The 27,912-nt window shown below is 38.2% G+C and overlaps 1 protein-coding gene across 1 annotated transcript; it reads right to left on the bottom strand.

Annotated features, from left to right (window-relative positions):
* Positions 1-632: 632 nt before the first annotated feature.
* On the bottom strand, positions 633-27,912 carry LOC145775618 (protein ABHD13-like). Its single transcript, XM_082586941.1, has 3 exons — positions 27,808-27,912; positions 14,189-14,725; positions 633-3,638 (listed from the first exon to the last, which is right to left on the bottom strand). The coding sequence occupies exons 2-3, from the start codon at positions 14,643-14,645 to the stop codon at positions 2,905-2,907; spliced, it is 1,191 nt and encodes a 396-aa protein (XP_082443067.1). The 5' UTR covers positions 14,646-14,725; positions 27,808-27,912; the 3' UTR covers positions 633-2,904.

The raw sequence follows: 27,912 nt of genomic DNA, 5'->3' as shown, positions 1-27,912 counted from the left end.
CACAAAAATAACTTTCCTTCTTTTTTAGGTTATAGCGATTGGTGTCGTTCCCTTGAGAGGCAGTCTGGATTTGGTTCAATTGAACGATATCGTCAATCATCCTGACGATTTAATTATAGCAGAGTCTGGGTTTGCTGATTTAAACTTGGGTATTTTCGAAGGCTTAGTCCACACTCTGTGCATACCAGGCTGCGTGTGAACACTGTTTGTGAAACTACAGTAGATTGTCGACACTTCACTTTAAAATACTGAAACGATTTCAAAAGGACGATAAAGGTTGTTCAAGCAATAGCTAGATTACTTGTGTCAACATCGACAAACCTTTTCTGTTGGTCAACATCGAAAATTTAATGAAGGTTTAAAATATTTAGTGATTTGGTTTATAGTTTCACAAATATTTTTTATCTTAAAACGGTCTTTATTTGACAGACAATGATCTCAAATGTATTTTCAGAATGCGGGCTAATTACCAAAATTTCTTCCACGATTCAATCATGAATCAGTTACGTAATTTAACAAGATGTAGGCTAAAGTAGGCATAACTCATATTTTCTCTGTCGTTTTTTACATGTCATTTATAGCCTACAGCGTTGATATATTTCGTTTTATTTGGGTCATTTAAGTATTTTCGACAGACTATATAATGTATAACCAATGTCTTACCATATCGCGTAAGTAGGCTAATGCATTGCTTCACAAAAATACTGCAAACACTGTAAATATTATGGCTATGAGATAACAGACATATTGTGTTGTTTTTCGTTTTTAATACGAAATAACTATGAAAGCAATAGACTCAACCAACAAAGAAGTTCTTCACTCAATGCGGTGTCTGCTTGATTTGTATTGCAATGCATGAAAGTTGCAACAGTGAAAGTGTAACAAAAATATTAACTATTCTATTAATAAAGCTATTAAGTCTGCAAGTTTTAAGTAAATACGTAGATTAGTACCGGTAGTCTACAAATATTTCAAAACCAATCACAAACAAATAATCTACCGATTAAGCTGTTTCACTGCAGACTTTTTTTTCTTTATGGGTTAATCGTAATTTATAAATTCGAATTGCCAATTACTGATCCACAAATGCCAACTGTGTTGCATCTATCTTTTATCCAGTAGTTTTTTTTTAGTTTAAAAAAAAAAAATCCAGTAGTAGTCGCTTACGTGTTGGATACAATAATATTGTTACAGAATGTTGTAGGCAGAGACGATGCAGCATCACCTCTGTATTCGTCGCATCACCTCTGCAACAATACCACAACTTTTCAAGCTCTCATTCGTAAAAAATTATATCAGTTTGTAACACGATGTAACTTGTCTTCCAATCAATGTATTTATGAACTAATGCGAATAGACTGTTATCAATCTTTGTATTTGGTACATTACGACTCAGCTCTTCGGAGTCGAGTATCCGCTTTGTTTATACTTTTTATGTTTGATTGTAACATGAACCATCTTAAGTCTGATACAAATAAATAAATTATTAAAATAAATGCCTAAGCCTTGCGCAAACTGATTCTCAATTTTTCAGCAATTGGCTTAATCGGAGGCTTAAAAGATCTGCTGTTGGACGTTGGTGTATAAAACCACTAACTGTGTTTTTCTAATGCAAAAAAAAAAAACAAGGTAAAATAATGATAATCATTGTTCTTGTAGGGGTGCCCTGACCAACCACTCTAAACATTTAAGGTTAAGCCTGTCAGTTTTGAAATCTTACGATGTGCAAGACGGAGGTGCACGGATCCAAGATTTTTAGGATTCTGACATGACTTTTGAAATCAGGATCCAACAATTTCTAGATATCTTAAATCTCAATATGAAACGCATTCGAATTAATTTTACTCCTGAAAACTTATTTAAAGGTATTTCACTAACAGGTACATGACAACTGACAAGTTAACATGTTCGTACATTTAGCAAAAAAATGTTTCTAAAACATCAAAGGCCTAACATTTGCAAGGCGAAAGCATGACGTGTACGCTTTACGCAGTAACACATAACAGCCTTAGTTCAAAACTTTTTCTAGCTTTAGAAATATTACCAGGAGCTTACATAAAAATTACGCTTTTGTGTTCCAAATTGAAAAAAAATCATGCAAATTAAGGATCTGGATACCATAAAAACAAGATCCAGATCCGATGAAAAACAATTAGATCCGGATTCTGTACACCTCTGGTGATAGATCGTAGTCAGAGCAAAGACTGGGGATTATTGCTTATTTCGAAGATCAGTGAAGAGCACACCAATCGAGTGGTGACCAAATGCAGTTAGGAAATCAACAGTTTTGCGCCGTGACCTGTGTAGCCCACTGGCTGGTGGCACATAACCCTCAGTGGTGACTAAAAGTTTGTGTAAAAAAAAAGAAATACACGTAGTGGAAGCAGACATTTGACAACACAACATATAAGCAAAAAGGACTCAATTTATACCTACAGCTTGCTTAGAAGCTGCATTAAATATCAACTAAAGTTAAATTCTACTACGAATTTGTCTAAATAAAAAGTAAATCACTAAAGATTACAATATTCCTTGTATGATTGGGCACACTTTACTTGGTTGCATAGCCGAGTGGTGAGCGCCCTGCACGATGCTCGGAAGAGCTTTGGTTATTCAGCAACTGTCGATAACACGCGATTGTCTTGAGTAAGGCACTTCATGACAAACTGGAAGGTGGACACCAAAATTGTCTTTTTTTTGTCTTCATTTCCACATATTCAAATTCCTTAACCTGGTTAAGGCTTCGATATGACATAAGTCAAAACATAGGCTACGTTAAATTGGAATATCGCTTCCCAAAGTGTGCTGACAACATGTTTTTTATATACGTTCAATATAAAAATATAATGATCTTTTACCATCTGAGTATTCCTTCAATGCGACACAACGATGATTCGTGCTAACTTACGAAAACAATTCAAAAGCAATACCATCACCGTCTCTGCTAAAACCACCAGTGCAATGTGCCTGCCATTGATGCGATAAACTAACTCTTTCGCTGGAGTCTTGAGGAATTGTCCAAGCATGCCCAGAAGATCCACCAAACACAAGTTGCAAAAAGGACACGATCGATCGCTGGTACAACGGAGAAACACACCATGTGTTGTTGTGACTTCCATCAGGAATCTCAACAATAGCAGAACGAGGGTTCCCGGCTGCTTTGTGCAATGCCTTTGACATGGAAGATGGCACAATTTCGTCTGAATCCCCGAAAATGAAGAGCATTGGAACGGAAATGGAAGATACTTTCGAGATGGATTTAAATTTATTCTTGAAGCAAATTTGGGGGAGGATTCCAATAAATGGGACCACACTTTTAAACATCTGCGCTGCTGTTGAAGGAATGCTGGCAAAAGTATTTTCAACGATAACTGCAGAAATTCTTCCTTTCACCCACTGGCACTTTGAAGCAATGTGTATGGCAACAGCCCCGCCTAAAGAATGACCATACAAAACAATTTTGTCCAAGTTTATATCACTTCTGGAATGGAGATATCTTACAGCTGCTTCTCCATCAAGATATAAGCCTTCTTCTGAGGGAATTCCGCTGCTTTTGCCATATCCTCGGTAATCGATCATGAATATGTTTGCCACACAACCAACATACAAAGGCATCACACTTGGGGATCCAAGATTACCTGAACAAAATGTAAACGTAAAAATAAAAAAAGATATTTAACATATATATTTCAAAAACAATTACTATTATTAATTTCTGTTTGAATATTTTATAATCCAGATCCAAGTGAAAAAACTTCAAGACAACTTTCCACTTTCATTTTACTACGCTGAAGAAATCGAAAGATCAAAACACTGGTCACTGTCCGTAGTTACTTTTAATAATGTATTTTTATACATTATTTTTAAACAAACATAAGAGTCAAAATGTCTTTTTATTTGTTTAGAAATATGATAATGTGTAAAAAGAGTCAAAAGTCATGTAAATTTCACTTTGTGAGGAGCTACATGTACTTGAGAGGTTACTTTTATTTCTTTATTCACTTGTTGATTTATGCATATCAGTTTGCATCCTCTGTGGATCCTTCTCTTGTACCATGAGCCAATCCTATAGATGTTTACTGGTAGGCTACACCCCTTCATTTTCTTTGTTTTAATTAGCCTATCTTAACTGTCACTGCACAAAATAGCAGTCATTGCAGGGTTCTAGTTGTCTGATTAATGAATTGTCAAAATAAATGGAGATTGCAGGGACCCTTCAAACTTCTTTTTTTCGGAAGCCATCGTGGCCTACTAGGTGCCCCTTGTCGGCGGCCAAATCTGCATGCTCGGAGGCCAAAATACCGGTACCGGTATGTCACCAATGAGGGTGTGAAGTCACTAACACCCGGAACGTTTCTCAACTATGAAGACACGTGTTTTCCCTTCGGATGTTAACTAACCTAGTTCTCCTTTTTAACAACGATCCATTGTCCGACAACATTGAATCGACATAAAAACGACAATATTGCCAGCCGATGTAAATTAGCACTTCGGATTAAAACTTTGTTAAAATAAACGTCAGGAATAAAATAAACGTGGTGATCGCAGCTGGATATATTCCATACAATAGCAAATGTTCCCGCATCATACAACAGTGGTGATTATGAAGCGCTGACTCTTGTTTGTTTTTTTTTTTATTTTTTTTACTCATATAAATGGTTTAAAAAAAATTCACTAGCTTAATTTTTTCTCTTTTTTTTAAATTTATAAAAAAAATATTGAGGTGTTGCGACCGTGCCATATTTTAAACTGATTGTCCTGCTTTGGTATAATGCACGTTATAACGTCTGCGTTTTGTCGCTTCTACCTTTTTCTAGACCTCTGCTATGTTTGTCATATATAAGATTGTTTTTTCGTTGTGATGGTCAGAAATAAAAACAAACTGAACTGCACTGAATTGACATAATTCTGAGTCACTCTTTGATACTACATACAGTAGAATTCGCCTATAGTGACATCTGAAGGGACAGTGGAAAAAGTGTCACTATAGGCGAAGTGTCACTCTAGCCAAAGTCACTATAGGCGAATTCTACTGTATTTTCAAAAGCTAATCAACAATCATTCTATCGCGAAATTAAATAATTGGCTAGAAGAAACCGGCGGCAAAACTTGGCCGACTGAGGAGGTAGTGTGACCAGGGGCGCCGGAACGGTTTTTGACTGGGGGAGCAGGATTGTGAAAAAGGGCACTTTTGTAGCTGAAAGGCCAAGTTTTTTAAAGTTTTAAGATAAGATATAGCAATAATGTTCATCCATCAGCTCATCATCGAGTAATGATACAAGTGTCCGGTATAGGCTACAAAGAACAATGGCACGGGAGGGCATCATGCTATGTTATGATGATGTAGGCTAATTACCTACTTACTGTGATACAGCATTTTGTGTCATGATTCGTGAATATTATTTTGAGGCAGAAATGAAAGATTATAATTAGGCTAAAAGCTAATAGTTGAAATTGTTATATCGTATTGCAAAATGTGCAGTAGCTTACATGACCTTTAAAGGGCAACATTGCCCCCACTGCCCCCCCATCCACAGTAAAATTGAGGGGAGGGGGAGCATTCGCCCCCCCTGCCCCCCCGCTTCCGGCGCTTCTGAGTGTGACGTTTGGCTTCGATCACCGCAAGCTCGCTAAATTTTAGAGTGTAAGCTCGCTAAGCTAAATTAGTCTCGCGCTTGCCTTCAGATGATCTCACATTTTTTGTAAGTCACACGATTCATATTTTTGACTACGTGGAGAAAACTTCAGACAGTTTTAGTTTGCTTTAGTTACAGAACGGTCGTTTCTTTTGCTTATCACCAGAGTTAAGAAAAATGGAGAAATAAAACGAAGACGCGCACTATTGTTTCTTACTATTTGCATGGCGTTATAAACCTAGACCAAAGAAAGGAAAGAGAGCAAGACCGTTTGCGCACATTGGTGACCCCGACGTGATGGAAATTTTTTAACGTTATAGAAACTATATTGAACAACTGTAAATACTTCAACAAAGCAGAGGAAGATTGACAAACAATTTCAAAGGAAAGTTCTAGAAACGAGACGATTTTCCAGCCAATTCGTTTTAAGAAAGAAGAAGGAATGACTTACAAAGGAGAAGAGAACTAGGACATTTCAGGACTTACAAAGAAGAGAACATTCAAACTGAAATATTTATTGTACCGTAGTTAGTAAACGAAAAATCTGAAACTAAAATTACGGATGCAAGCGGGTATATTTTTTTTATCTTGAGTGCAGTTACCGTATGTTAATAAATTCGTTAGTATCGCTTCTACATATCATTCAGGGTGTTGTTGTTAGCATACATAAGTAAATACTATTAATTACACTTCATAGATATTTACAACGCTTTCCTCTACCCCGCACGGGTTTCCTTTTTACACTTTATATCTAGGCTACTGGCAGGATTGAATAGCAATCCTGGCGGCGTCACACCAGTCAGATTTATAATTCCAGATCGCTGTGGCACATCCAGAAAGAATGGATTTGTGGCCGATGAGATCTGCACTGACAAATAAAAACATCTGAGGGAACCGTAGACAACATTTACACACAGCACACCATGAGCTAAGTTTGTTAATTTCATAGCGAATTGCTGTCCGATGAATTTCAGAGGTTTTCTAACAGAAATCTCACGGAGTCATGTTATGCCTTGTACAACTCCAAGTTGGAACATCGTTTAGGTGATCCTCAGTTATGTTAATGTCACTTTCTTATTTATATATTGCATTATTGTGTACATCAGTCATCTTTTGTCGATTCACCATTTTGTTTGGATACTCACATGGTTCATCTGGGGGGGGGGGGGGGGGCTGGTGTGACATTTGGCTTCGATCACCGCAAGCTCGCACGAGAGGCTAAATTAGTCTCGCGCTTGCCTTCAGATGATCTCACATTTTTTGTAAGTCACACGATTCATTTTTTTCACTACGTGGAGAAAAATTCAGACAGTTTTAGTTTGGTTTAGCACAGTAGCACCGGCGGTCATTCAAGCACTACTTAGCGACCATAGCTGCCGGCTGCTTCAAGGCTTGAGATTATCATGTGAAACACCTTGTTTAGCTTAGTTGGCAACAGTTGCATGGTTCTGTTAGCTATTGGCACACTGGTAACATTGGAACACCACTTGTTAGGATATTTCTAATGCTATTTTTCAACAAACATACAATAGAGTCTGTTGGTAGATAAACATACACAAACAAGATTTTAAGAACAGGTACCACAGTTCATAAATTGAAAATTTTAATGATTCAAAGTAAAAGGCTGTGGCTATTATATTTACAATATATAGTGTATTAATAGCCTCAATAGTGTTGCCAGATAAGGAATTCTGCCCTAATTTGAGATAAGTTTAAAGCTGTTGAAAACAAAAACTTGTATTTTGAAAATTTTTTTTAGTCCTAGGCAAAGATCAAAACCCTAATCTTATTCCAAACTCTAACCCTTACCCTAACTTTAATCCTAACTCTGGCAACACCTAATTGTAACCATGGCAACAAGTGTGGAAAAATAACCACTTCCAAAGTAAAAAGAGCAAAGGCATAAATCAATGCCCACGACAAAAACCTTTTTTTTATAATTTAAAAAGTTTATATATATATGATATATATTAGGGTGGTTCAAAAAAAATCAATTTTTGAAAATGATATGGGCTACCCTGCCAAAAGTTTCCATTTCCAGAAAAAATAACTTGTGTAAAATATTTTTGAAAAATATTAATTTTTAGGGGTGCCCCAAGCCCCCTAAAGTTTTGGCGATTTCGTCATAAAAGCCTAAACTTAAAATGGCTGTGTTTCGAAAACGGTTTATGCTAACATACAAGTGTTTGAGTTCATTTTAATCAGTAAAGTGAGCTCTATGATTTGGCAAAGAGTAATAGTACTATAAGGTGAATTTTTAAATTTCCGATTTTCATGTTTATTTTGTTATGTGTTCTAAAGTTGTATTATTACTGTGCAATAGTAAGCCTATAAGTCTACTGGTTATTACTAAAGTCCACACAAGGTCTTAGGTCATATTGGGTCCCCCCACTATGTCAAAATGGGTATTAGCTGTTTAAAACAGGGGTTTCATGGTGACCAACCACTCACTGTTGTCCGATTAAGGTGTTCTTTGATGGTTGAGGAAAGTGTTTGCGATGCTGAGACACAAGTTGCAAAAGGAACTGCAACTGGTCTTCACCTTTTGTCAAATGTCCAGAAAATGTTTTTACAAGGGCAACATTTCTTTCAGCATGGTCATTAGTGACAATCACTGATCGAAAGAAATCTTTGGCCATCTGATAATCACTGTTTCCATCCCATTCTGTAACTGGAAGGTGAAGAAAGGCATATGCGATTTTCAGTTTCTTGAACAGCAGCTGTGTGTTGGCTGTAGCGAATGTTGCCAAGGTTTTGGTGTGTATGTCATCCAACAACACAGTAGCTCTTTTTGCTGGAGTCCTCGGTTTCCTGAGCGACCATTATTGCTTTTGCCATTCGTTGTTTGATGATTAGCTGAGGATGTCGCAGAGGATGTTTAGGCAAGCTCGATAGGAGTTTATTACAAAAGAAAAAAAGGCATCAAAATGCTGTAGAGAAACAACACAAGCAACGCCGACTGGCAGAAGAGGAAACTGATACATCAGCCACAATGGCTATTCTGGAAGATAGCAGCAGTTCAGCAACTGAAGAATTTGTCTCAGAGAGTGAGGAATAAGCTGGGTAATCTGCTGTTTCCATTTTATCCCAGAAGGGTATAGAAAATATTTTATCTCTTAGTTTATCTGCAACCTAGACAGAGCTAATGCCTCCAATTGAGCAGCAATGTACATCGTTAGTGAAACTGCCAAAAGTCTAGGACACAACATCAAAGACCTAACCTTGAGTACTTCATACATCAGGTGCAGCAGACATCAGCATCGAAAACAGTTTGCAACAGAAATCATGAAAAACTTGTCTCCAAAAGCTCCTTTAATGGTTCACTGGGATGGTAAACTTCTCCCAGATTTAACTGGACACAATCACGTCGATCGCCTGCCCATCCTTGTGACCTTTCAAGGGGATACACATCTGTTGTCAGTACCAAAGCTTCCATCTGGCAAAGGTGAGGCTCAAGCTCATGCAGTATTTGATACCTTTAAAGATTGGCATATTGAAGAAAACGTTGAAACCATGTGTGTTTTGATACCACTAGCTCAAACACTGGTTGCATTAATGGAGCTTGTGTCCTTTTTGAGCAGCTACTTGGAAGAGTCCTGCTATATTTGGCGTGTCACCATCATGTTTTAGAACTGATTGCAGGCGCAGTCTTTAATAAAATTATGCCATCATCTTCTGCCTCGGACATCCTGCTTTTCAAAAGGTTTAAAGATTCCTGGGAGTTTATAGATCAAAATAATTTCAAAGATGCATTGACGGATGACGTTGCAGCAGATAATATAAGGGTATCAGAGAAGAGATGATCGAGTTTACCACTGTGAAATTGACCACAGAAAGACAACCTTGAGATGATTATCGAGAGGTCATGGAATTAACTTTGTCGTTTCTTGTTGCCCCATTACCTTATGTAACTAGATTTTGATATCCTGGTGCTAATCATCATGCAAGATGGATAGCTAAAGTCATCTACACATTCAAAGTGTGGATGTTTCACAGTCAACTTCATTTGACTTTGCGTGAACAGAGAGGACTTCGTGAACTGTGTGTTTAATTTTCCTGTATTTATGTTAAAGCATGGATTACTGCTCCATTGGCTGTGAAGACTCCCAATAGTGATCTGTGTTTACTGAAAAGCTTCAATCTCCAAAGTCGCAACAGAAAAAATGGCTCGCCATTTGAGGTACCTTTCTGAAGAGTTGGTGGGTCTGTCTCTTTTTGATGATGATGTCCAGCCAATCATCAAAGATCGAATGGCAAAAGCAATAATGGTCGCTCAGGAAACCGAGGACTCCAGCAAAAAGAGCTACTGTGTTGTTGGATGACATACACACCAAAACCTTGGCAACATTCGCTGCAGCCAATACACAGCTGCTGTTCAAGAAACTGAAAATCGCATATGCCTTCTCCACCTTCCAGTTGCAGAATGGGACGGAAACAGTGATTATCAGATGGCCAAAGATTTCTTTTGATCAGTGATTGTCACTAATGACCATGCTGAAAGAAATGTTGCCCTTGTAAAAACATTTTCTGGACATTTGACAAAAGGTGAAGATCAGTTGCAGTTCCTTTTGCAACTTGTGTCTCAGCATCACAAGACGCTTTCCTCAACCATCAAAGAACACCTTAATCGGACAACAGTGAGTGGTTGGTCACCATGAAACCCCTGTTTTAAACAGCTGATACCCATTTCGTCATAGTGGGGGGACCCAATATGACCTAAGACCTTGTGTGGACTTTGGTAATAACCAGTAGACTTATAGGCTTACTATTGCACAGTAATAATACAACTTTAGAACACATAACAAAATAAACATGAAAATCGGAAATTTAAAAATTCACCTTATAGTACTATTACTCTTTGCCAAATAATAGAGCTCACTTTGCTGATTAAAATGAACCCAAACACTTGTATGTTAGCATGAACCGTTTTCGAAACACAGCCATTTTAAGTTTTGGCTTTTATGACGAAATCGCCAAAACTTCATGGGGCTTGGGGCACCCCTAAAAATTAATATTTTTCAAAAATATTTTACACAAGTTATTTTTTCTGGAAATGGAAACTTTTGGCAGGGTAGCCCATATCATTTTCAAAAATTGATTTTTTTTGAACCACCCTAATATATATATATCTGATAAAAATAGCTATTTTCCAAATCAACTTTCTAAATAAGCTGTAAATTCTGGGCTCCAATAATCGTGTCAACCACAACAAAAATGCATTAAAATCAGTTCATAAATACAATGCTGGTAAAGAGGTGGTGACTTTCTTCAACCATAGACAGATAAAACCAAGCAACCGTACGGCATTTAACATAATACATTAAACTAAACATAAACTATATGTAAACTACGAACGTTTTCGGCCATACACATGTTAGCCCTTTTCAAGTAACGAAAATAACTGATTTTACATCTACATTGAAAATAAATATACAACTGATCTACACAATGAATTGAAAACGAAATACATAAGAATGAAACGGCAAAGTAAGGGGAGCAAGTCTTTTAGGCGCAGACAGTTAGGCGCCGGTCAAGTAGGCGCGCACACTGTGGCGTCTGGATATTTAGGTGCAGAGCACTGTGGCGCCCGTTCATTTAGGTGCTATTCGTAGTAAAGTCTGCAGATTGTATTATATAAGCTTGGCAGGTAGGGTAATGCTTTACACTAAATGTTATATTGAACAGGAAAATATGTTGTTTTGTTAATGCGCGTGCATTTGTTTGTTGTTAGTCATGGCTTCAGTGAGTGAAGCTGCTTAAACCGGCAATGCTTTTCACAAAAAATCTAATATTGAACAGAAAAATATATTGTTTTTTAATGAGCATGTTCGACATTTATTTGTTGTTAGTCCAGGTTTGCGTTGGCGAAGGCTTTATCAATAAGTTATTCAAGTTTCCGAACTTGACTGAGTTCACTTTTAGTTATATAAGTCAAATAATAACTATATACATTAAACATCAGTAAAAAATATACCGTAGCCTATATTCAAGCGGGTGGTAGGCTTGAGTGAAGAGAAACTTAGTTTTCCATTAAAACCCCGACTAGGTTTTGCCAAAGCTGAGCTGATACAATCTGCAAACTTTACTAGGAAATAGCACCTAAATGAACGGGCGCCACAGTGCTCCGCACCCTGGTTTTTTTTTTCGGTCATTGACCGATTTTTTAGCAAAATGTCCGAAAAAATATAGTCAATTCGGTCAAAATGTCAGAAAAAATATGTACGCACGCAAATCGATTTCAGTGATTGCAAAGAAGCTTCTTGCGCCACTCTACGATTTTTTGTCAATCGGAAATATTACAAGACGTAAGTTTAGTGTTTGAACGTTGATCCAATGTCTTATTGTATGTGATAACGTAAATACAGAAGTAACATTTCCCAAACGTAACTGACGTGGTGCTTTCAAGTGTGACGCAATGTTGCATTGCCTTGGAAAGGTCAAACCGCTTGGTAGAGATTGGTCGGTCTGTTCTGTCAATCGGACATTTTCTTAGCATGTTGCATATATTATCAATTTTTGAGCTGGTGGTCAACCCTTTCGAAATGTTATTAACCAGACCTCGATAAACAACGAAGTATCCCTTTGTACGTTGATCCAATGTCTCATTGCTTGTGATAAACGCAAACATGAAAATAACACACTCAAAGACTTCAACTTTCTAGAAATGCCACTATGTTTTGAAATCTTTCCTTTGAGTCGTGGAAAAAATTGATCTGTCAGTCGAGAAATTATCCCAGCATATTGCATAATGTTGTTAACTTTGGAGCTGGTTATAACCTCTGTGAAATGTTTGACTCCACATTGATAGATAATGATTTTGTGTGATGGTTTTTGCAACGTCGTACTCCATTGAGTAGACGCAAACAGCCCTACAAAAATATAACTGTTTGTAACTTTTTAATGAGCAGGTGGGAAATCATTTCAATTTAGCTGGAATTTTTTCGTTTTTGGTAAGTACCGGTATTGACTAGCCTCAGGGGCGTATCCTCAATGGAAGCAAGGGAAGCCTCAAACCCTGTCAAAATTGAAAAAAGAGAAGATGACATGTTTCAATAAAACGATTTCGTAATTTCTTAACCTGAATACGAATTAAAACAGCTTCTAACTCAGGATTCGACACTGAAGGCGGCCATCGCGAACATGGCCGCGATTAACCTACAAAAACCGACATTTGTCCGCTAGGTCTCGCACTTCCGTCGGCCGCATTTGTCCGCCATGAAGTTCCGAGAAATCACAAAGGATTAGAAAACAGTCAAAGCACCCGATAAATCACAATACACACTGTCTATGCTTGAATTGTTAACATTATTGATTGCGAACCAGGTGACAATTGGCGGAAAGTTTTAACAATAGCTACGAAGCGTGGCATAGATTGGCCAAGTTTGGCAGCTATTGCTAATGCTTTGCTGACTTTTAATGCAGAGAACGCAACCGTACAACGTGGATTCAGTTTGCTTTCTTGGTTGCGAACTCCAACAAGAAATCACTTGCGTTGTTCAACTGCAGATGCGGTACGGTACCAGTAAACTTATGCGTTTGAGGTTAAATGCTGCATCATACAAAACATTCACTTATGACGTGGCATACGCGCACTGGCACAGTAACGCGAAGCCAGCATGCTACAACGTGAGCGGTGAAATTGTTGAGGAGTTAATTCACTTTGTAATTACGAACCATTAGAGCGTAACGTGTTTTTTTATTTGGTCATTCTTACTTGTTTTTATTTCTTTTTGTTGTACTGTATTTTTGTTTTGCGTTATTTTTGATCGTGTGTTAGTGTGCAATAAAAGATGTCTGCGGTCGGGTGTTGCAAGGTTGAGTTTCGCTGATGAACGTTAAAGAAACGTTTGTCTGTTCTAACTTTTCTCAGATAAAACACGACAACGTTTCTCAGCGAAACTTAATGTTGTAGCTAGTCAGGAAGTGCAATTTTTTTTTTGTGTCAGCTACTTGAAAGAAAGTACATTCATCAGAAAAAATGACCGAAATAAATAAAAAATGACCGAATTTTTTCAAGTCATTTCGGACAAATGACCGAAAAGTCTCAGCAAAAAAAAACCCCCAGTCCGCACCTAAATATCCTGATGCCACAGTGTGCGCACCTATTTGACCGGCGCCTAACTGTCTGCGCCTAATAGACGTTGACCCAAAGCAGGGGAGAAAGGCACATCACACGGCTGTTAATTCTGCAAGGCAAAAAGCGCATCATATGCCGAATTAAGACGTAACAATAAACATGTTAAGCGGATAGGAAGGCCTGCGACAGCCAAGAGTTATTTGAAAAGGGCTAACATATGTATATATTGTTTATGGCCGAAAAAGTCCGTAGTTTATAGTTTATTACTTTAATGTATTATGTTAAATGCCACGTGGTTGCTTGGTTTCATCTGTCTATGTTCATCAATAAGTTTAAAAAATTAAGTTCACATCATATTGCTGAAGAATACATTTTTGCATTGGTATACAATTAAAATAAACAACAAACAGAATAATACACAGTACGTAGCCTACTAATGTCAAACATATGTAGCCTATTTACAATGAACACTTGCCTGCATTTCCATGAAAATGCACTATTGTTGGAACATCCTTGTATGTTGCTTCAATTTGCTTTAAAAGATACCCATGTATTTTAACTCCATCAGCTGCTGCGAAGTATATTTCTTCAAACGGTATTCCTGGGGGAATGGCAACATACAATCGAGCGTCATCTGGCAAATCAGGATGATACAGCAGCAAATCTTGAGACTGATATAACACTCCCAAAAATAAGATGGCAATTATAAGCATGTATGCAAGTGAAGGGAGTGTGGAGAACTTGTCATTCAAATAGAGCAAAGTCACAGGAAGCAGAGCAATCGGAGCATAAGAAGTAGTGAGACAAAAATATCGACCTAGTACAGCCAACAAGGTTTGGCACGGACCACTCTTAAAAACTGAATTAGATTTTGACACTAGCTGTTTATATCCAGTGTGAGAGCGTGGCCAAATATGACTTATCAACTTCATTGTAAAAAAAGTTTTGCTTGAAGTTTCTCATAAAAACTTCTTGAAATCAATCTTGTTTTGTTGACAAAGCCACTGATGCCCTACATAAAAAGCATAAATTAGTATGGATTTATGAAAAGGTTATTGAAATACATGCAATACTAATTAAAATGACAGCTTAGATTAATAAAAACGAATGAATAAACATAGCCATAGCTTGGCTTACTTTGTAATATCAATAGCCTAACTTTATACACTAAGAAATGCATAACATACAGCAACCATTAACATTTTCCTATGAATACAATCTTCCTTATTATGCCAAGTCATCTAACCATAATATGCATTTGCATTGTATAATTTTTATTCTTATCAAGTATTCTTATCAAGTCGTTATCAAGTTCATATTTTGAACCATGATTATTCTGGAATATAATCACATTAAGAGCTCTGAACACTAGTTGATAAGAATGAAAATCATACAATGCAAATGCATAAGCTATGGTAATACAGTCAACCCCACTTAATCGGCCCACGTTTAATAGGACCACCCGCTTATTCGGACCATTTTGCACTGGTCCCGAATCCAAATCCATTTTTCTGTACAATTTTCCACGCTTAAACGGACCACCACCCCGCTTAAACGGACCACCTTCCGCCCTAAAATAGGCCTTTATGGTTAACGTTTTTTACTTTTTGTACATTTTTCTGCGAGGTGACGCGTCAAGAGTTGTTGATGGGCAACATGCTACGTTCTCGCTAAGCCATTTTAAAGTGAAGTAGGCTACAGATAAACAAATGCTTGTTGTCACGTCATAAGGTCAATTGTCATCTAATCAGAATTGCAGTAATTGTGATGCAGCACCGAATACTGTACTGTACAGAAGAATGAATGAATGCTTTTAGTGCTTGAATAAAAATGGCAGCAATAACTCGCGTAGATCGAACACTTAAAGAAAAAATAGAGATTCTTAACAAAATCAAAAACCAGCCTTCGGGAACGTCAGAGAGGAAGTTAGCCGAGGTTGTTGGCCTACCAAAGTCAACATTAAGAAGGCTACGTTTACAGGAGAGGGAATTGCAAGATCTATGGGCAAAGCATGAGAATAATGGTAGTGCAGCTACAGCTTCGCGTAAACGCCAACGAGGTGCGAAATCAGCAGACGTCGACGAAGCATTGGCAGAATGGTTTGACGCGGTATCGGCAAAAGGACAGGTAATTACTGGTCCGATACTGTTGTCAAAAGCATCTGAGTTCGCAGTCAAACTGGGTGATACGGAGTTCAAAGCTTCTGAAGGCTTCCTTTATCGTTGGAAGAAGCGTCGTAGCATAATCTACAAAAGGGCTTGTGGTGAAAAAGCAAGCGCAGATGTCAAAAGTGCCGAAAAGTGGATCGAGACAGAGCTACCAAAGCTGCTGGAAAAGTATGAGGCAGATAACATCTATAATGCAGACGAAACAGGCCTTTATTACCGCGCAACACCAGATGGTCGCTATGTCATGCAAAAAACCAGCTTGCAGGTTCTAAAAAAGCTATGGACAGAGTCACAGTTCTATGTTGTGCCAACATGTCAGGAACAGACAAGCGAAAACTCCTAGTGATAGGAAAGAGTAAAAAACCCCGGTGTTTTAAGGGTATAGATACAGAGAAGCTTCCTGTGTCATACCGTGCAAATAAAAATGCGTGGATGACAGGTGAGTCGTTCACGAATTGGCTGAAGGAGTGGAATGCCTGTTTGGCACGAGAAAAAAGAAACATTTTACTTTTGGTAGATAACTGTACTGCCCATCCTCATGTGGAGCTGGCAAACATTAGGTTGCAGTTCTTGCCCCCTAACACAACCTCAATAATCCAGCCGATGGATCAGGGGGTAATAAAAAACCTCAAGACGCTCTATCGTAAAGAACTCATCTTCATGATCATTCGTTACATTGGCAAAGATCTTTTGAATCCGAATTCAACAGCCATGGACAACAGCTCAAAAATCTCGATTTTGGACGCCATTAGTCTGCTGGCAAAAAGCTGGAGGGATGTACGTCAAACAACAGTCCAAAACTGTTTCCGACATGCTGGGTTGTTTTTTTTCGCTGACACTTTTCGGTCATTTGTCCGAAATGACTTGAAAAAATTCGGTCATTTTTTATTTATTTCGGTCATTTTTTCTGATGAAAAGATTTCCTTTCAAGTAGCTGATACAAACCAAAATTTGCACTTCCTGACTAGCTACAACATAGGCGCCAACTTTTTATGCTGTATTGATACGTAAAACAATAGATGAACTAGCGATCGGCAGCAGGACAACATTTTTTGAATGCAAACCGCAACAGCTTCGCGATAAATAATCACTAGAATGAGTAGGATGACTACAATTCCACACCAGACAAAATCTGTCATTTTTACATTGATTTAACGTCTGCAGACGTTGAATCAATGTAAAAATGACAGATTTTGCTGCCTGCGACATAGCAAAAATCTACCATTTTGTGTCGATTCAATGTCATCAGATGTTGAATGCACCCAAAAACAACATAATTTGAAACGTAGACGGAGCGTGCGTTTAGCTTTATGCGCTTGCAAACAGACTCAATGTTGCTTTCGAAAGTCGAAACATCTGCAGTGAATTGTCGCGGCAGTGAACCACTCGCTGTGAAAATGAACTTGAAGTCTCGGCACGACGTAACCACCAACCAACGCAACAAGGGCTGGTACAAACCGCATTGCGCACATGCAGAATAATCAACGCAACAACGGACTCGGGCAAACTGCATGGCGCACACACGACCGTTGCCAAAGAAACCTGATCACAGGCGGGGAATATGCGCATCTTTTGTTTCATCTGCAACGCGAAAACAGGTCAGTCATAAAGTTGAAAGCAGGTCAGTCATAAGGTGCGATATTGTAGTGAAAAGAGAGCTATAATCAAACATCTCTCCGTAACTATTTTTCAAAGGCTGTTTACAGATGTCAGCCACTTCTAAATTTATTCAAGGTGACGTGCTGTTGAATTGATGTAAACGTGAATGATTTTACTTTCAACAGGTACATTTTCAAGCGTATAATCAAGTTAGTATTTGCATTCCATTTTCAAGACATTGTTATTCCATTTACAGTTAGAGCTCGACCGATATCACTTTTTCAGGCCGATACCGATATTTATAAAACTTTTAGGGCGATACCGATACATATCGGCCATAGGCGTCATTTCAGGGGTGCGAAGGGTGCTTAAGCACCCCAAAATAAAAATCTGAGGTAACAACATAAATGAGAGAGCACCCCTGGGCCCTGGTTTGCATACAAAATACACCGATTTAAATGGAAATTTGCATTGCTAAATAACGTTTTTTTTTTCTTTCTTGAAAGTCGTTTCACCAAAGCGCAATATTTTCAGTGTTTTACATTTGTGGGTGGCACGCAGCGCCACATATATCAAAGGCAGACATGATTGTACTATTGCGTAACAATTAAGCACAAACACGCGCACTGCGTCAAGAAGTGCCGTTCGAGAGAAAACAATTTGTCTGGCTTGAAGAAAATTGCTGTTTTCTACTCAAACGTCTAAAAAACATTCTGCAAACGGCGTCAGATGCAATCGTTAGCCGTTTCCCCTCTTCATCATACCGAATGGCAGACTTGCTACGAGAGCTGCTAGAGAATCCCACAATGAAAGAAGCCGATGTTACGAAAGTAAGCAAATTTTATGATGGTGACTGAGAACGCAAGGATTTGCTGCGTGAACGCAAACAGTGGTTCGCTTGTTGCAAACGTGACGGTGATGTTGTGACAGTGAATACGCTACGTCAGAAATTCATTGCACAGCCGTCAATGGTCGATATAATGCCAAATATATATGCAGCTTTGGCAGGGTTGATCGGTTTAAATTGGGGCAGTTTAAACCGCCCGGTTAAAACCTGGTTTAAACCGGGCAGTTTTGACCACCTATTACTGGTCAAAACCCCTTTAGTGTATGAATCAAGTTGCTTTTCAATTGAATTAAAAATATTACCCTCCATGTTAATGAATGGTAATAGTAATGATGTTCAACTATATTTTGTTTTGATCAACAATAACCTAAATCCTGGATTTGGAACAAAAAATATTCAATTTCTCAGTTTATTTTTGATATTTCAATCAGTTGGTTATTTTAATTAATGAGAAAATTCAAATTCTAAAGATAAGTTTCTGATGAACCAAAAAATGCTTGGTAGAACGATGAACCATTTGCACAGCCAACTGAAGTACAAGAATTTATTCCAACAATTTTTTTTTTTATGAAAAACATTTGCCATAAAATTTGCGCAACATTTGCCCTCCCGTTGCGTAGCACATAAGACGTAGCACGACATGTAATTTAAGGTAGTAGTCTTAGCGCTATTTGATGTCTTGTTTTTGGCGGCGCTGAAACAAGAGAAAAATTCAAGATAAATATAATCTTTCGTACAAACTTTACAGGCAGCCATCTGTGGCTGCCTGACAGGTCGGTATTGGCAGCCATTAATGAAAGTTCAGGCGGCCATGGCCGCCAGCTATTTCGAGGCCTGCATATCAAAATGGTCACAACTCACAACTGCTTTTATATATATTTCCTAAATAGCCCATAGCCCAGGTAGCCGACCATTCACTACATATAATAAAAATGTTTTTCTGGGTTTTGACTGGTTTAAACCTAGTTTTCACCGGTTAAAACCAGGTTTAAACCGCTTAGTGGTCAAAATTAGTTTAGACCACTTAGAGATCAACCCTGAGCTTTGGTAACTTACATTATTATGCCGACTTCTTCCTGTGAAGCCGAACGTTCTTTTTCGTTATTACGACGCTTGAAGACCTACCTTCGCAGCACTCAAACGCAACAACGACTGAACAATTTGGCCGTTATAGGTAGTCATCGCGAATTGGTGGAGAAATTAAACATGGAAGAACTTGTCACGGAGTTTGTTTCCAAGACAACGACCCGCAGAAACAAATTTGGATGTGATTAATTTATAGCAAGCCGCATTATAAGGCAGACGTGAACAAATTAAAGCAATTAAAGTCGAATATATTTCAATATTCAATGTAAGATCACTTTCGCCTCGCATGTAGCCTAATACTTGTTTTCATTTCTATCTGATCGTTTGACATACCGCTGCAGTCTATTCGATTACACATACGACAAAATTATCTTCTTTTATGTTGATTCGACGTTTCATGACGTAGGCTAAACATGGTTGAATTTACTATTAGATTGAGTCATTTGTTTTAACATTTTCCATTGGTCAGGTTTTCAATTGATTAGCCTATATTCACAATTTTCATAAGATAACTTAGAGCACCCCTAAGTTCGGCAAATTTTTTTTAAAAATTACGCCAATGATATCGGCCGATATATATCAGCTACGAAAAATTTGTTACCAACAAAGTTATTAGGCAACAAACCAGTCCAAGAAAGTTTATGCATTAGTTGCTGTAATGGAAAAATCATTCTTAACACTAATCACAAAAAAACAACAAACAAAAAAGAAACAACCCAGGCCTCAAAATTCGTTTTTGCTGACGGCGGACAAACGTGTCCGGTCTGAATTCTTCGCCATTTAAGAGCTATGGCTACGGTTTGGAAGGCTTTTTAAAATTTCAGCGAAGGCTTTCATCAGACCAACGAGGTGCGCTTGGAGAGTCAAAGCGCCGTGTAGCTGCAATACGCCGCATAACTGATTAACTTCCACCGAACGAGGTCGTGTGGCTTCTTGCATCACAATGCTCTGGGCATGGTTCGGAAAACTTCTACAATGACGCTACTATTTTCTTCTGTGCAAAGTTTCACAAGGCTTTTTTTTTTGGGTCTATTTTTGCATGCAATGTGAGCGAAAGTTAATTTTCCCTGGGCGTTTTCTTTCTTACTGTAATACCAAAACTTGACGAATTTTGCTGCATCTTGCTGTGATAGCCTACTCGTATGATCTAATTTTGTAACGAATCTTGCCTTATCAATATCACTCGGAGATCAAAGCCAGACATTGTGACGTAAGACTTGAAATAAGTTGCGCGTGGTTAGTGTAGAAGTACACCGGTACTCCCATCGATTCTTAGCGAAAAATTCACCTTTGTTACACTGATTTAATGTCATCGATCGCTGAAGCAACGTAAAATTCTAAAGTTTTCCAGTTTGAATGGAAGCTAAGAGATACAGTATTAACATTTTCCAGATGCGCGCACTAGAATGGGCAGGAAATTATATTCTTGCAACAATTGTTCGTGCTATGCAAGCACGTTTGAGCAACTTGTGTTTCTTCTAAAGGCATGTATGGCTGGTTTTGAGTGTGCTTTTGCTGGCCGATGTTTATCGGCGAAAAATAGCCGATACAATATATCGGCTACACCTGATATCGGCCGATACATATCGGCTGACCGATATATCGGTCGAGCTCTATTTACAGTATACCTTTTACTTTTGGCAGTGGCTATTTGACCGGCGCCGGTCTTTGAATTCGAAACACTATTTGACCGTCATTACGTCATTATACAGTCACTTTTTTTCTTTTTCTCTTTCAAAGCAAAAGACGAGAAGCGCGTATATAAGTTCTAAATCCGACCATTTTATTCAACTCGTTACGTGGCGCATGCGATACGTCGCCGGCTCCTACTTTAGAGGGACTGAGTTCGATACTATCCGGAAGCGTTCCTTTTATTTATTTTTTTTAACTAAATTTTGACCCGAAGTGCATTTTTGTAGTCAATTTTTAATTTGAGTTGCATTACATTTACATTTTACATACCATTACCATTTTTAAAAAAAAAGCATTGTATATAACCAACTTGTAGAGAGCAAAAATGTAATGCTTTGTTCAGCAAACACGGTCACATCAATCAATCAATCATTTTATTTTTCGTCATTAACGCGTCCGGGACGAAAAAGATACTAACTACAAAAATCGATATAGACCTACCAGCACGTTAATGATCGGGAAAAGGTGGCAAAACCTTGAAAGGTTTAAAACGTGCCTGAATGAAAAATTATGTAGTAGGCTATAAACGGCCACAAACGGAAAATTACCATTCTCAAATTCCAGCAAATTAAAAAAACTCTAACTTTATTACTGACATTTGAAAAAACATAAAAAATTGGGCTGTAGACAACTCAAATTAAAAATTGACTACAAAAATGCACTTTGGGTCAAAATTTAGTTTAAAAAAAACAAATAAAAGAAAGGAACGCTTCCGGGTAGTATCAAACTCATTTCTTCTAGAATAGAAGCCGGCGACGTATCGCACGCGCCACGTAACAAGTTGAATAAAATCGTCGGGTTTAGAACTTATATACGCGCTTCTCGTCTTTTGCTTTGAAAGTGAAAAAGAAAAAAAGTGACTGTATAGTGACGTCATGACCGGTCAAATAGTGTTTCAGATTCAAAGACCGGTGCCGGTCAAATTGCCACTGCCTTTACTTTTTAGTAAACCTTTTCGTCTCTTGTTTTATGGTAATAAATCTAATTCGTTGCTAAACTTTATGTTGTGCTTAGCTTAAAGAGTCGCAGTCCATCAACCGCTAGTTTACGCAGACGCATGGCATGTGTTTGCTTAACCGAAGTGGTCGAGTTTTGTTTATAACAATTAACGGTAGGTCGAACGTAGCAACAACTCCGAGTGTGGCAATAAAAGCAATCCTAGTGTGACGACATAATTACGGGTCTGCTACTATTCGGCGAGTCCGATTCGGCGAGTCCGATTGGGCGAGTTCCCTTTTCGGCGAGTGCCCTATTCGGCAAGTTTTTGAAAGTTTTGAAAGGAAATTATCGGGTACCATAGCCTAATTATAATTGACGTTTTTACATCGTTTTAACGTCGCTAAACGTTAAAATCGTGCAGAAAGGAATAAAAATAAAATGTTTGAACTATTAAATTAAAATTCGTCATGTCAGTTCAGTTGTTTTTATTTCTGACCATCATATGAAAAACAATACACGTCAACAGTGTTTTTTTTAAGGTGTTTTGGGGGACCGAAACGGTCCCCCAAATTTCTCCAGCGGTTTCCCAAAATTTGGACTTGCAACTACAGTAGAAAAGTAATGGTTGTTTCTCGCTATGTCTTGTCGATAATACGAATATAGCCTACGATCAATAGTTCACGTCCGGAAAAAAGAATAAGTGGACTCATGGCCACCTGGAGATGCGGCCTGATTTGTCACATTTTGCAGATTTTGATTACAGCTACTGCTAGTGCTTGACTGACATTTTTTGAGATGTTTTTACTTTTTGGGGTTTCCTAATGACGTAAAAGCTTTTTGTTGCTTTGGGGAAGCAATAGCAAATGAGAAAAAGTAAGTTGAAAAACGCAAAATCAGACTGTTATTGAAAATTAACAGTCTAACCAAAATCTTCGAAATCAAATTTTCTTTGTTTTTAAACATGTGAGGATGTTTAAACCTATTGTGTCATCTGGGGAAAACAATAAAGAAAGCGTAAAAATCAAATTTTTAGAAAAATTTATTTAAACGTTCGCCCAAAGTTAGAAAAACCTGGAAATTTCTGCAAAATGTGACAAATCAGGACGTATCTTTAGGTGGTTATGGTGGAGGTACAGCTAACAGCTGAATCAAAGAGTTATTCACAAAAGAAGTGCACCTTCGATACTCATCAATGCTTATTTCTGATTTATGGCGCATAATGATCAATTTTTACGTGTGGAAACATAACAAGCAAAAGCCAACAAGCACGCTTTGTTTGATTGTGCAGCAAACTTGTTTGGCGGCCGAGTTGGGCAGGCTGTTTGGTCGCTGTCACAATCATTTAAGCTGTACCTTGTCGAATAATTCATTTTATGTTGCGTTGATTGTATGTAGTTATGGCTATTTTTTGGTATTTAAATGAAACACTTGTGGTCTCTTAAAACTACTTAGCAGTCACCCAAGCCTAACCTTAAAAAAAACCCTGCACGTCAACATAGCAAAGATAGAAGCGACAAAACGCGAACGTTAAAACGTGCTTGAATTCGTCATGTCAGTTCAATTGGTTTTCTTTCTGATCATGATATCAAAAACAATACACGTCAACATAGCAAAGGTGTAGAAAAAGGTAGAAGCGACAAAACGCGAACGTTAAAACGTGCTTGTGACCGAAGTAAGTTATTGAGTTGAAAGAAATTTGGCACGGTCGCAACACTTTCAGAAAAATTTAAGATATGAAGGGAAAATAAAACAAAGAAAATGTTACGAAAAAAAAATAAAATAGATCATGTTTATGTCAATAAGTTGGGTCTGCTACTATTCGGTGAGTCCGATTCGGTGAATCTGATTCGGTGAGTTCTTAACCTCTAACCCCTAACCCTAACTCCAAACCCCTAACCCTAAAACGGCAATGATAATTAGGCTACGGTACCCGATAATTTAAAAAAAAAATTGAAAAAATCCCCGGTTAAGGGATCGAACTCACCGAATCGGACTCACCGAATCGGACTCACCGAAACGGGCCATTCCGCTATAAGTTAGTACTTTTGAATAGTTAAAATGATTAGTTTGGACCAACAAATGTGTGGCCTACAGCTTGGATTGAAAGGAAATTATCGGGTACCGTAGCCTAGTTATCCCGACCAGCAAAAATTTGTTCCAAGAACCCAGTTAGCCTAAAAGTTCATTTTTACATTGTAGTAACAGAATGAAAAGGCTAAACAAATGTGTGGCCTATCGTGTTAACGTCGCTAAACGTTGAAATCGTGTAGAAAAGGGAGCTTTTGCTGACTAGGATACTTTGAAACTGAGAAACATTCACAGAAGCCCTACGATTTGTTCCAAGAACCCATTTAGCATAACATTTCATTTGTACATTGATTCAACGTCTGAATACATTATCTTAAAAATGCAACGTATCGTAGGGCTTCTGTGAATGTTTCTCAGTTTCAACGTATCCTAGTCAGCAAAAGCACCCTTTTCTACACGATTTCAACGTTTAGCGATGTTAAAACGATAGGCCACACATTTGGTTAGCCTTTTCATTCTGTTACTACAATGTAAAAATGAACTGTTAGGCTAACTGGGTTTTTGAAACAAATTTTTGCTGGTCGGGATAACTAGGCTACGGTAGCCTACCCGATAATTTCCTTTCAATCTAAGCTGTAGGAGTGTAGGTCACACATTTGTTGATCCAAACTAATCATTTTAACCATAGGCGCCTAAGCCGTGGGGGCCAGGCCCCCACGCATATTTCCGCGTGGGAGCAACTTTTTATGCGGCATTGATACATAAAACAATAGATGAACTAGCGATCGGCAGCAGGAAAACATTTTTAAATGCAAACCGCAACAGCTTCGCAGTAAATAATCACTAGAACGAGTAGCGATGCTACAATCCCACCCCAGACAAAAAAATCTGTCAGTTTTACGTTGATTTAACGTCTGCAGACGTTGAATCAATGTAAAAATGACAGATTTTGCTGCCTGTGACATAGCAAAAATCTACCATTTTGCGTCGATTCAATGTCATCAAATGTTGAATGCACCCAAAAACAACATAATTTGCTACGTTGACGCAGCGTGCGTTTAAGTTAATGCGCTTGCAAACTGCTTCGCTGTCGCTTTCGAAAGTCGAAACCTCTGCAGAGAATTGTCGCGGCAGTGAATCGGTTGCTGTGAAAATGAACTTGAAGTCTCGGCCCGAGGTTACCACTAACCAACGTAACAAGGGCTGGTATAAACCGCACTGCCCACAGTCGCACAAGCGGCATAATCAACACAACAACGAATTCGCGCAATCTGCATGGCGCACACACGTCCGTTGCCATAGAAACCCGATCAAAGGCGGGGAATATGCGCATCTTTTGTTTCATCTGCAACAAGAAAACGGGCGTATTACAGCGAATTGAAACTTGAAAGCTGGTCAGCCATAAGTTGCGATATTGTAGTAAAAAGGGAGCAATGTCAAGTCGAAAACTTAATCAAACGTCTCTCTGTAACTATTTTTCAAGGGCTGTTTACGGATGTCAGCAACTTTTAAATTTATTAAAGGTGACGTGCTGTTGAATTGATGTAAACATGAATGATTTTGCTTTCAACAGGTATATTTTCAAGCATATGATCAAGTTAGTATTTTCATTCCATTTACAGTATACGTTTTAGTAAACCTTTTCGTCTCTTGTTTCATGCTAATAAATCTAGTTCGTTGCTAAACTTTATGTTGCGCTTAGCTTAAAGAGTTGCAGTCCATCAACCGCTAGCCAACGCAGACGCATAGCATGTGTTTTGGTCGAGCTTTGTTTATAATAATTAACGGTAGGTCGAACGTAGCGATAACTCCGAGTGTGGCAATAAAAGCAATCCTAGTGTGACGACATAATTACGTCATCCATCTGCGTGACATTTCGCTGAATTTACGTTGCTGCTGATGAAACACGCTTTCGCCCCCACGGCCAAAAAAATAGTTAGGCGCCTATGATTTTAACTATTCAAAAATACTAACTTATAGACATAAACATTATTTTTTTTGTAACATCTTCTTTGTTTTATTGTTCCTTCTTAAATCTTTAAATTTTTCTGAAGGTGATGCAACCTTGCCAAATTTCTTTCAACTCAATAACTTACTTCGGTCACAAGCACGTTTTAACGTTCGCGTTTTGTCGCTTCTACCTTTTTCTACACCTTTGCTATGTTGACGTGAATTGTTTTTGATATCATGATCAGAAATAAAAACAACTGAACTGACATGACGAATTCAAGCACGTTTTAACGTTCGCGTTTTGTCGCTTCTATCTTTGCTATGTTGACATGTATTGTTTTTGATATGATGGTCAAAAATAAAAATAACTGAACTGACATGACGAATTCAAGCACGTTTTAACGTTCGCGTTTTGTCGCTTCTCCCTCTGCTATGTTGACGTGTATTGTTTTTGATATGATGGTCAAAAATAAAAATAACTGAACTGACATGACGAATTTTAATTTAATAGTTCAAACATTTTATTTTTATTCCTTTCTGCACGATTTCAACGTTTAGCGAAGTTAAAACGATGTAAAAACAGCAATTGCAATTAGGCTACGATACCCGATAATTTCCTTTTAAAAATTTCAAAAACTCGCCGAATAGGGCACTCGCCGAAAAAGGCTCTCGCCGAAAAAGGCTCTCGCCGAATAGGGAACTCGCCGAATCGGACTAGTCGAATCGGACTCACCGAATCGGACTTGCCGAAACGGGCCATTCCGCATAATTACGTCATCCATCTGCGTGACATTTTGCTGAATTTACGTTGCTGCTGATGAAACACGCTTTCGCCCCCACGGCCAAAAAAATAGTTAGGCGCCTATGAGCTACAACATTAAGTTTCGCTGAGAAACGTTGTCGTGTTTTATCTGAGAAAACTTTCTTCAACGTTCATCAGCGAAACTCAACCTTGCAACACCCGATTTGACTATATATAATATTTTTCGGACATTTTGACCGAATTGACTATATTTTTTTCGGACATTTTGCTAAAAAATCGGTTAAATGACCGATAAATGACCAAAAAAAAACCCAGCCGACATGCAGGATTTCAAGCGGTACACACAGAAGCAAATGAAAAGGTAGAGGACATCAATTTTGATGCATCATTGAGTGACATAATTGGTGGAGATGAATACAATTGTATTGATGACGATATACAGTGCTGGGAAGAAGTGTTTGACGAAGATTTAACGGAGAATATCGTGGCAAGGCATCGCGAAATTGATGATGAAGAAGAAGGCAACGACCAAGAAGACGAAGATGATGAGGCCGAACCTTTGCCTAAGGTTACCCATCGTGAAACCAAGCATTGCGTTGCAATACTCCAAAAATATTTTGTCGAACAAGGAGCCGAGCAAGACCTCCACAAGCACTTGGATGTTTGTGTACAGACAGTCCAAAAAATTGCTGATAAAGCCAAAAGACAGACGACCATTGATGCATGTTTCCAGTGACTACTGTACAGTACTGTATTTTGTTTTGATTGTTGATGGTGTTTTGGTTGTGTTTATAGCCGCAATTGTAAAATGCTTAAACTATTTTCAAAAACAATGAAAAAAATAACGAAATTCGTTCTCCCCGTTTAATGGGACCACCCGCTTAATCGGACCAATTTGGCTTGGTCCAGATGTGGTCCGATTAAGGGGGGTTGACTGTACTAATAAATGCATTAATTGGCAGCATTTATATACAGGTCATTTTAAACAAGGTAACGTATACTAAGATAAAGGCGGTCCATACTTGATTCCAAGTTTCAGGGATGAAAAGACAGGGTTTTCATTGCACTAAGCCTTCGGCATCAACACTTAAGCAACCAATTTCAGGAATTAGTAATCAAAATTTTTC

The sequence above is a fragment of the Aplidium turbinatum genome, chromosome 8 (assembly GCF_918807975.1).
Source record: "Aplidium turbinatum chromosome 8, kaAplTurb1.1, whole genome shotgun sequence".
In the NCBI taxonomy this organism is placed as follows: Eukaryota; Metazoa; Chordata; class Ascidiacea; order Aplousobranchia; family Polyclinidae; genus Aplidium; species Aplidium turbinatum.
The sequence above is the reverse complement of the archived record's forward strand: the minus strand, read 5'-3'. Positions and strand labels throughout refer to the sequence as shown.